The sequence below is a fragment of the Rhododendron vialii genome, chromosome 4a (genome assembly GCF_030253575.1).
Source record: "Rhododendron vialii isolate Sample 1 chromosome 4a, ASM3025357v1".
Lineage (NCBI taxonomy): Eukaryota > Viridiplantae > Streptophyta > Magnoliopsida > Ericales > Ericaceae > Rhododendron > Rhododendron vialii.
Window position 1 is genome coordinate 13579392 of NC_080560.1, and position 10865 is coordinate 13590256.

Genomic DNA, 10865 nt, shown 5'->3' on the forward strand with positions numbered 1-10865 from the left:
AACAAGCAAACCCCCCTCCTCTCTGGGCTTCAAAAGCAATACACTGAGATACCAAAAGCTCTGATAAATTTTTTTATTTTTATTTTTTTACCAAATGCCTTCCCACTGAAATCTCTCCCTCTCGTCTTCGTGACTTCATCATCTTCAGCTTTCTGTTTTGAATAGTAAGTCTGTCTATACAGAAAAAATTGTGCACAAGTTTTATCGTGGAGTAGTTCTAGGACCACACTTTTTTTACACATCCAAATGCACACCCACACACACAAGTGTGTGGGCTCTACACACACTAGACACTCTAGTGTGTGTGGGGCCCACACACTTGTGTGTATGGGTGTGTATTTGGGTGTGTAAAAAGGATATGGTTGTAGAATTATTGTTTATTGTGGGGCTCATCACGGGTCTACACAAATAATTCAAACTGTTTATTAAATGTAAAATATTTTTTCAATGGTCTTTACAACAAATCAGCTCAATCTAATACTTATAGGTGGTTGATCCAATCATCTAACTTTTCATTATCCGAAAATCTAAATGAAAAATTAGATGATTAGATCGAACACCTATAAATATCGAATTGATCTGATTTTTTGCGGAGACCCTTGTAAAAATGTTTTTACATTTAATGAATGGTTCGGATCATTTGTGTGAGATCCGTGGTAGACCCTGCAACAAAATCTATGTACAATCTGTGTGCAATTATCTGTGTCATTAGCAGCGTTTAACAAAGAAACATCACCGCTTATCCATTTGGAAGCTTACTAAAATAATGAATGACTTAATGAATAGTGACTCGTGGGAATAAACAAGTTAGAGCATCTCCAATAGGAGATGTCAAATATGACGTGGACAGTACAACGGTAATTTTTGGCATCAATTCACCTTCCAATCCAGATGCCTTCTATTAGGCCAAATCCTACGTGGCATTTGACATGGATGAAAGGGGGAGGAAGCATGCCAACTTTGACTACCCACTTCTTGCCTGCCAAATTTCGAAAATGATTGTTTGGATTTTGACATTAAGGGTTGGAGAGGGATAGTTTGATGTCAAATAAATAGAATTCGGCATAAGGGTTGGAAAGGAAGGCTTTGATGTCAAATTGGAGAAGCCAAAATGTCATATCAGCCTTCAAAAAAAATTGACATCCCTAATTTGAAGTCAAGGGTTGGAGATGCTCTTACTATATCAAAATTAGAGTTTTTTCAAAGTAGAGAGGGAGAAAGAGAGGCTGATGTTGGGGGGGTTTGGGATTTTTTTTCCTATTTTGGCTCTTTAATTTAATTTGAAAAGGAAAGTAAAGAGGTACATGAGGATGCTCTTATATATTCTCTCTTTTTTTCTCATAGGAATGTACTATTGTACTTTGGCACGGTGTCGTGTTGGGTTTGGATTTTGCAAAAGGTTTTTGAAAATAATGAAGGGTCTGGCTAAATACAGCTGCGAATTTACTACATGTAGCCAATTCATAAAGGGGAATTCAAAAATTTCTTATTATGAATTGGCTACATGTAGTAAATTCGCAATTGTATTTAGCAGCACTCATAATGAATGAAGAGATAGAGAAAATTTATTAAAAATTATGTTCAAAAATTTTGAGACCCAAAATGAACAAAGTCGATCTTGGCCTTAGGGCTGCAAACAAATCGAATTACTCGCGAACAGCTTGAGACTCGGTTCATTAGGACTCGACTCGACTTGGTTAGTAATTTTCAATCGAGCTGAAATCAAGCTCAAGTTTTGGACTGTTTAATAAACAAGCTGAGCTTAACATTGCAAAGTTTAGTTTGGCTCATTTAGTAAATGAATCGAGCTTGATTCGAACAATTAAGCTGCACTCGAATACAACAAAGCTCGACTCAACTCGCTTGTAGCCCTACGGCGATGGTTCACTAAAATCAATCAAACTTAACAAGCCTTATTGCTACCAAAGAAAAAGGTCTTCAATGTACATTTTAAAACTGAAAAAAACTAAACATGAAATGAGGACACAAAGATGAATAAATTCATTAAAGTTTTTACACAATTCGGCTTGTGGGCAAAGCCATGATTTGCATTAATTTAAACCAACGGGCCAATTAGGGAAAAAATTAGGTATGCGATGTGTGAAAATTAAGTTTTGTTCCTTTAAAGTATCATAGAACTTGTTAACAAATCGTTCATAGCATGTACGCATGACTCGTGGACTAGGGCTGTTTTAAATGAGCCGAGTCGAGCTTTGTCGACTTCGAGTTTGGCCCGTTTACCAAACGAGCCAAAAACTTGAGCTCGAGCTTTAACGAGTTGAGCCCCTTAACAAATCGAGCTCAGTCATTTACTAAATGAGCCTCTTTAATCGAGCCGAGTTTCTGTCGAACGAGCATTTACTAAACGAGCCGAAAACACGAACTCGAGCTCTGTTCGTTTACTAAATGAACCGAACTCGCAAACTGCTCTGTTCGTTTACGGCCCTACTTGTGATATTAAAATGCAACAGTGAACAACCATGTGCAAAAATTATACTAAGAGTAAAATTGTTTTGCATATTTTTATCAGGGACAGAGAATTTTTTATGCCTTCTCAAGTACGTGGCAAAAATCATAGTAAAAGAAATACTGATTTTTTTTTTGGCTGGAGTCGAGGCCTATGCGGACCCCTTGAATCCTTGATTCATCCACCCATGTGACTTGTTATTGCCTGTGTGAATAAACTTACCATATATATTATAAAATAATTGAATGGATTGGTAATTCAATAATATAAGATAATTGAATTCAAAGTTCCAGTCAACCAAGGCTCCGTTTGTTTGGGTGTAAAATGTTTTATCTATTTTTCGGTGTTTGATTGTATAAAAAATGAAAAAAATATTTTACATCCATTAATTGGATGAAAATGACTTACCCTTAAAACTTCCGTAAGTTATTTTCCAAAATGAACCCGCTGCCTTCTACTACAATTCTCAATTTTCTCGATCGTCAGTCCAGATCCACGTTCAATGCCAATATTCTTATATCTCTCCACCGTTTAACCCCTCCCCCTCTCTCTACGTACACTATTTTGTTGATTTCTGAAAATATTTTCAAGTGCCAACCAAATACCGGAAAATAAAAGTTTGAAGTTTGTTTTTTGAAAAAATATTTTACATTGTAAAACACTTTACATCGAAATAAACATAGCCTAAATACTTTTTTTTTTTTTTGGCAGTTAACTACTAAATACTATTCTTATTCCGGTATTTGGTTGCCAAAATCAGGTTATATTATATTAGAGTAGGTTGCCAAAATACTTTTTTTTTTTTGGCTGTTTACATTCAGTTTATATGCTAATTTGCTAAAATTGCATAAAAATTTAAAACTGAGTGACACAATTAGGTTGTGTTCTTATGAATTTAACTTAAGTTTTTGCTACCAAAGAAAATGGTCTTCAAAGTTGACCTATTCTGCTAAAAAGTGGTTATTTTCCAAAATACTTGGGTAAAAGTAAAAAACAAAATTACTTTTCTGATTCCTCTCTTCGAGACGAATCAATCAATTCACAAAAGTTGAACGCAAAACTAACAAATGCAAAAACAGATTCAAATAAAGACAACCAACTTAATTTAAGATAAGTTTAGGAGAACTCGCCCTTAATAAGCCTTTAAAGGTGGCATGGGAGTTGCGATGGTGACGTAGCGATGGTGGTACAATTCATAAAGCTACGGAGACATATAGTGACATGAACAATGATGGCAAATGGTGTGGTGGTGGTAGAACTTCTACCGTAGAAGCAATGAGATGTGGTGTTGTGCAATGGTAGTAGTGGTTTGACCGTTTTAGTGTAGTGTGATACCACCACACTACTTCTAGCACTTCGACTTTTACCTTCACCACCACAATCAAGCAACTATATATTGTGATATGTAGATGACAATAATGTTTGGTGTTGACGGTGAGAGTGGTTGTAGTGGTGTTGGCAGCAACTATTGCGGTGGTGTGGAGGAGATGATAGTGGTACATGGTGGTGCAAGACTATGAAAAATTCAAGAAATATGAATACTTTTAAATCAATTTCAAGAAAATTTCAACTATTGTATTCAACCGTACATAATTTCATTCCTTCTCTTGCCAAGGCTATAGTTATATTTGCAAATAAGTGGCCAGGTCCAAGGCGGTGGCTCTGGCTACATACTACCCAGTGACCGGAGGTTTATTTTTTTGTTTTTATTTTCTTTTGTTTCTTGTTACTCTCCAGTTATGGAGAGTTTTGTTCCCTGCATAGAACTCTATCTACCTTCTATGGATATTGCTTTTCTGTACATGATGAGATCCTACTTAATCCACATGGATAATCCGAAAGCTGTTTTTTTTTCCAACGGAGGGCTCCGGATTTATTGAATAAGAAGTTAGAAAGGCATTCCATTTTCCTATTGAATTATTTGTTTTAAGAAAATTATGTTTGATATGTCTTGGTCAATGATTTCATTGACTGTAGTGGCTTGTAGGTCGTGGTTGCCGGAGGCATCCTCCTCCCGCCGGATTGGGAGATCTAGGTGGGTGGATGAAGTCTGCTCCGGTATGGCGAATTTCGTCCGATTCTGTTATCGGTTTTTCTCTTTTTTCTGGTTCTTTTCTTTGGTGTCCCCTATGTGGGATTTCTCCTTGTTTGTGGGGCTTCTATCACCCTGTGTGGGTATTTTCGGTTGTTTTCTGCAATGCTCTGTCTATTTGGAGCGATGGGTTTAGTTGAAATTGGGTGTAGTCTTCTTTAAACTGAGGCTCCATTTGTTTCGATGTAAAATGTTTTACAATGTAAAATATTTTTTCAGAAAACAAAGTTCAAACTTTTATTTCCTGGTGTTTGGTTGGCACTTGAAAAATATTTTCAGAAATCGACAAAATAGTGTATAGAGAGAGAAGGAGGCTTAAACGGTGGAAAGATTTGCGAATATTGGAATTGAACGTGGGTCAGGATTGATAATCGAGGAAACTGAGCAATGAAAATTGCAGTAGAAGGCAGTGAGTTCATTTCGAAAAATAACTTGTGGAAGATTTAAGAGTCAGTCATTTTTATCCAATTAATGAAAAATATTTTACATATAAAATATTTTCTTCATTTTTTACACAACCAAATACCGAAAAATAGATAAAACATTTTACGCCCAAACAAACAGAGCCTGAGTCTCCTCCTATTTGGTTTCTTGATCTCTTGTTTAGGGATAGAGTTTTCTCTTGATGTACTGTTTCTTAGATCTATAACATCACCTGTTACCCTGGCAACCATAACACCTTGATTACTATTTATAAAAAAAAAAATAGAATAAATTTATTGAGCCAAAATACTAGCAATTGTTTAAGTTTGATTTGTCTTCACGTAGGGAATCGATCTTGGATGATCTTTACCTTTGGACATACGAGGCGCACTATATATATATATATATAAAACTGAGCCCTCAGTTACATTTTTTATTTTACAAAACTTTAGAGGGAACGTGACAGTATACTTAAGTTAAACAGAAGTGCAATTTCTCATCTCTCTTTTTTTTGTGTGGTTATTTATGCACAATGTACACCTGTTCGAGATCCTATTATGAGTATAGAAATCTCCTGCACTGTAAATGTAAAAACGTACTGTGTGGGTCCACTTTGAATTACACACAAGCTATTAGCGTTGTTTATTGGTTGTTGATTTTGGAGCTTCGACTTTGTACACAAGACACTTCACTTTTTGTTCTTATTACGTGAAGTTTCTAATTTATTCTTCCACTTTAACCCCCAAAACTAACTCTCTCTCTCTCTCTCTCTCTCTCTCTCTCTCTCTCTCTCTCTCCACAGTTATCAAAAATCCTATGAACCAAGGCCGATCTCAACTAGATAAAAAAAAAAGAAGAAAAAAGTTGACCTCGCCCTCCCTATCATCTTCTTCTCTAAAGACTCCATGATTTTAAGGATGGCATTTTGGAGGGAGGTGTGATCGGGTGCGGTGGGGTGTTGGGTACCGCAGTTATCGCACCACTTGAGGATCATGGATTTGAGGGCGGAATTGGGGGTTCCGATTGTGAAATCGGGTTTTGAACCACCAAGGAGTGAAGGAGAGAACCCTAGGTTGCGGCAGGCTTGTACGAATGTTCTCTCGAAGGTTTGACCCTAAGAAATGACAATCGGGTTAAACATTAAGGAGTCGAATATGGGGCAGATGAATTTGGTGGGTGGGTCATTGTTTTTGGAGTGTTGATGGGACAGATAACTTGAACATAGAGGGGAGAGAGAGAGGTTTGATCGGAGGGGGTGGATTTGTCAAAGAGAGAGACGGGGGGGGGGGGGGGGGGGGTGGGTGTGAGGTCGGTGTTGGTTCAGTGATTTGAAGTTTGATTGCTAGTTTTGGGGGTTGAGCGAGAGAGAGGGGTTGGTTTTGGGTGGTTAAGAAGGAAGGATAAATTAGAAACTTCATCTAATGAATTGGGGGATGGTGATGTGTAGGGGTGTACGCAGTACCGTGCTGCACACTTCCGAGCTGTCGGATCATGCATCCGACGGTTCAGATCTCATCTTGGCAAAGAACGGCTTTCGATCGTTGGTTACCTAAATGAGATCCAAGCCGTCGGATTGAGATCCGATGGCTCGGAGGTGTGCACTCACTGAACAACACCAACCCGAAGTCGTCATCTGATGGGAACAAAAAGTGGAGTGCCTATAATCTATATATAAAGTTGGAGTCTTACACTATTTTTGTAAAAGATCAACTTATATAATTGAATATTATTAAGTGCTTAATTAATTTCCAAATTTAGATTCAAAATTATGGACTATAAATCATAAACCAAAAACTTGAAGGGACCGATCAAGAGTTTAATGTATTCTATTTAACATATGATTACCAAAAAAATCATAAAAAAAATAGTATATATCTTTTACAAAATGAAAGACTTTGATTCGAAGACTACGGTTGGGCCACGAAACATGTGTACATTTGTTGGACAATAAATTTCTACACCCATACAATTATAGGTTCGTCCCTCAACAGAGCTTAAAACACAATTTTGTTTGAATGAGTCTGAGACTCTGAGGTGATTTGATCCATGTAGATTCATTTATATCTAACGATTGGAATTACATTTAGTAAGGGCGTGTATTTTTATATTAATACTTCCTCCGTTCTAATTCTTTACTTTTTTTTGGGAGTCTATGACATTTTTCAATTGAGTATATCTTGCAATTTTTAATCTTGTAGGTGATTTTAAGAGTATCGTTTAAAAGAACTCATTAAGATCTATCAAATAAGATTCATATCGCATAAAAAAAGTATTACCAATTAATAGTTATAATTACTTTTTTATCCGGTTGGGATAAGATGAGGGATAAAAGAATGGGGACAGAGAGCGTAATAAAAATTACTAGAGTATATTTTATTTATTTTATAAATTTGTATTGCTACTCGCGAGGTCCAAAGAAGAGATGATATTTTATACCTTCAACCTAATTACCTAAAGAATAAGGTATTGATAACTTGAAATTTAGGGGATTTTAACCCCCACGGATAGAAATTTTAAGAATTTTTTTTTTTCACTCAAAGGAATTGCAGGGTCTAATTCAATAGAAATTTTCCTAATTAACCTAGAATTAATATAACACGTAAGAGTATTTAGAGTTGTGCCGAGCTGGATTGCCCTACACCCCTTGGGACGACCCTCCTTGTTCTCGCTAATGATTAACTTATGCACCACAGTTTTTTGGTTTTGTCCTCATTCAAATTTTTTCGCATTTATTTGTTTTACGCCAATTATTTATGCGATATGGGTGAGTAAGGACGAGATGAATCGAAAAAGTAAAAAATTATAACTTTTAAACAAGTATTTTTGAAAAATATTTAAGAAAAAGTCCAAAAATTGACTTTTTGAGCTTTTCTTTGGATATTTCCCAATATACTTGTGTAAAAGTTAATTTTTTTCCTTTTTTCTGATTTCTCTTGTTCTTACTCACCCATATCACGTAAAGTTTGGTGTAAAATTAATAAATGAAAAAAAAAGAATAAAGACAACCAAAAAAAAATTTATGTATAAGTTAATCACTAGCGTAAACACTCTAGACACATAATCCTTTAAAATAGGATTCGCTCGTACTTTCAATCCTTACTCTGCACTCGCACTCTCATGAATTCCCGGTTGTTTTAGGGTGTGTTCCACTAATACAATAGGAATATTTAAATATCTATCCTTTTTATTCATGCCATGTAAGAATTCATCCCGCCCTTTTTTTATGCTTATATTTTCATCATCTTAGAGTGTGAATTATCTTTCTTACTCTTTCACTATGATATACATATATTATATTATATTGTTTTCTTAATTTAGTGGGATTGGATTGGATTGTTTTTCCAATTTAATGGGATTGAATTGGATTATTTTCCTAATTCAGTGGGATTTGGCAAATTTAAATATAATTGATTACTTTTATTTTTATTTTTATTTTTTTTTATCATGGAATGTATTTGTGGAATTGATTTTTTTTAGGAATATAAAATGATAAGTTGACCATATCTTTGAATGTTTTCTTTAATCTTCGAGTTAGCCAACCAAACAACAAAAAATCATATTTTCCATTGATATTATTATACGGAACATGGCTAAATTACCATTAAAAAAAGAAATAACATTAAGGGATTTGATATACCATAATAACAGATAGGACCATAAATTTTAAGATTTCATCCAAAAAATCTTATATATATATATATATATATATATATATATATAGTATTATATAAGGGCAGTTCTGGGATTATTTTAAAATGGGGATGAAATCATAACTGTTCAAAAAGTGCGAGATGAATACTTAAATTGGATGAAATTTGAGGATGGATTTTAAGTCTCCCAATACAATAAGTAATTATTTTTATTTTTGAATTAAATGTAATTTATTATGAGAGTACTTAAAAAATAAAAACCTTAGAGTAAGGCTGTAAATAAACCAAGCAGCTCGCAAGTTTGGCTAGACTCATTTAGTAAACGAGCCGAGTTAGAGCTCGAGTTTTTGGCTCGTTTAGCTTGTTCGATAAAAGTTTGGCTCGATTATTGAGATTCATTTAGTAGATAACTCAGCATGACTTGTTTAAGGTAGGACTCGAATTGTTAAGATTTGGGCCGAACTTGAACTTGAATTATCGACTTATTTGGTAACTCATCTCCCTCCCTCAACAGTGACAGTGACTAAGGTTCAAGTACCACATAGGCCTCTGGACCCCTTGGTAATGTATTGGAAAAAAAAAAAAAAATCATCTAGAGTTGTGTACGAAGGTGGGTACGTTTCCTAGGCTTTTTCTCTTCCCTGTAAGGCTTCGGATACATCTACATCCAAACACCCCCTCGATAAAGTCTCCGTTCGTATCCCACCGGAGAAACCTCTCGCTCTCTTCCCAGATCACCTCTCTCTCTCTCTCTCTCTCAAAATGGCCTCCTCCCTCTTCACCGGCTTCAAATACTCCGACAGCCTCACCGTCGTCTGCATCTCCCTCTTTACCGCCTTACTCTGCGAAGCCATCTCCTGGCTCCTCATCTACCGCACCACCTCCTACAAATCCCTCAAGTCCTCCATCGACAAAGCCTCCAAAAAGCTCGAAACCATGAAGACCGACACCCCAACCAACCCCTCCTCCAAACCCCTCCTCAAAAAATCCAAGACCAAGAAAATCGACCGCGTCGAGTCCTCCCTCAAGGAGTCCTCCCGTGACCTCTCCCTCTTCAAGTTCAAGTCCGGCGCCGTCGTCGCGCTCGTCCTCTTCGTTGTCTTCGGATTGCTGAATTCGCTGTTCGAGGGGAAGGCGGTGGCCAAGATACCGTTTGTCCCGATTCGGTTGGTGCAGAAGATGAGTCATAGGGGGTTGCAGGGGGAGGACATGACGGATTGCTCGATGGCTTTTCTCTACTTCTTGTGCTCGATTAGTATTAGGACGAACTTGCAGAAGTTTCTGGGGTTTTCGCCGCCGAGAGGGGCTGTTGGGGGCGGGCTCTTCCCCGTGCCCGATCCGAAAACCAGTTGATCGGGTCGGATCCGATGATCTGCGTTTGGAGTAAATATTCAATGCCCCTGGCGTGTCATCACGTGGTGCCGCAGGCCCTTTCCCACTGCATATTGCAGTGGGATCCACACACCTTGCCTTGGGTCCCACCGCACATTGTGGCGGGGAAAGGCCTGGGCACCACATGGCTGTGGCCAAGGGCATAGGATAATTTTTCCGACTTTTGGTTCTGTAGCTTGTTGTTTTTGAGTAATGCTACCATAGCAACTTTAAAACATAACTTTGCATACGACTGTGGTTTAAAGTTGTGTTTCTAGTACTTTTTTTTCATTCTTTAACTTAGTTTTGGTACAAGCAATGATATGGACATGTATTTTAAACATGATTCGAGGGCAGCTGTGTTCGAAGCGGATCGATGCTCATGAGCTCACGTGTATCGAATTGTTTTGGATACAGTTGGGTCAGGAGTCGTGTTTTAAAGCTGTGTTGCTGGACTTTTTATTTTGATATTGGTTGTGGATTTTATAATGGCTACTTGAATGGTTTTGATGCAAACGAAAAGTTATGGATTGATATGATCATTGGGCTCTACCGGTAACTGGTTAGTAGTTCTCTTAATCTCTCTTGAAATCTAGTTAGTAGTTCTCTCTTGAAATCGATGTGCAATTGATTGATACGATATAGATTGATCCATTTTTACACCCTTTTTCTTCTTTTGCATTTTTTGGAAATTGTTTTAGCTATGTAGTTGTGGATTTTCTGATGACTACCTTGATTGGTTTTAGTTCGCTTATAATTGCTGGATTGATGTGGTTAGTGATCTATATATTTTTTGCAATTATTGATGAATAACTTTCTGTGAACTCTATATGTATGCGTTGATTACCTTTGTTATCAACTT

At 36.8% G+C, this 10865-nt stretch overlaps 1 protein-coding gene across 1 annotated transcript; it reads left to right on the forward strand.

Moving 5' to 3' along the window:
• Window positions 1-9198: 9198 nt before the first annotated feature.
• On the forward strand, window positions 9199-10519 carry LOC131322725 (uncharacterized). Its single transcript, XM_058354144.1, has one exon. It carries the CDS (start codon window positions 9395-9397, stop codon window positions 9983-9985), a length of 591 nt encoding a protein of 196 aa, XP_058210127.1. The 5' UTR covers window positions 9199-9394; the 3' UTR covers window positions 9986-10519.
• The last annotated feature ends 346 nt before the right edge of the window (window positions 10520-10865 follow it).

What these genes read in the sequence shown, in the direction of transcription:
- LOC131322725 (XM_058354144.1), top strand. Translation starts at nt 9,395, where the DNA reads ATGGCCTCCTCCCTCTTCACCGGCTTCAAATACTCCGACAGCCTCACC.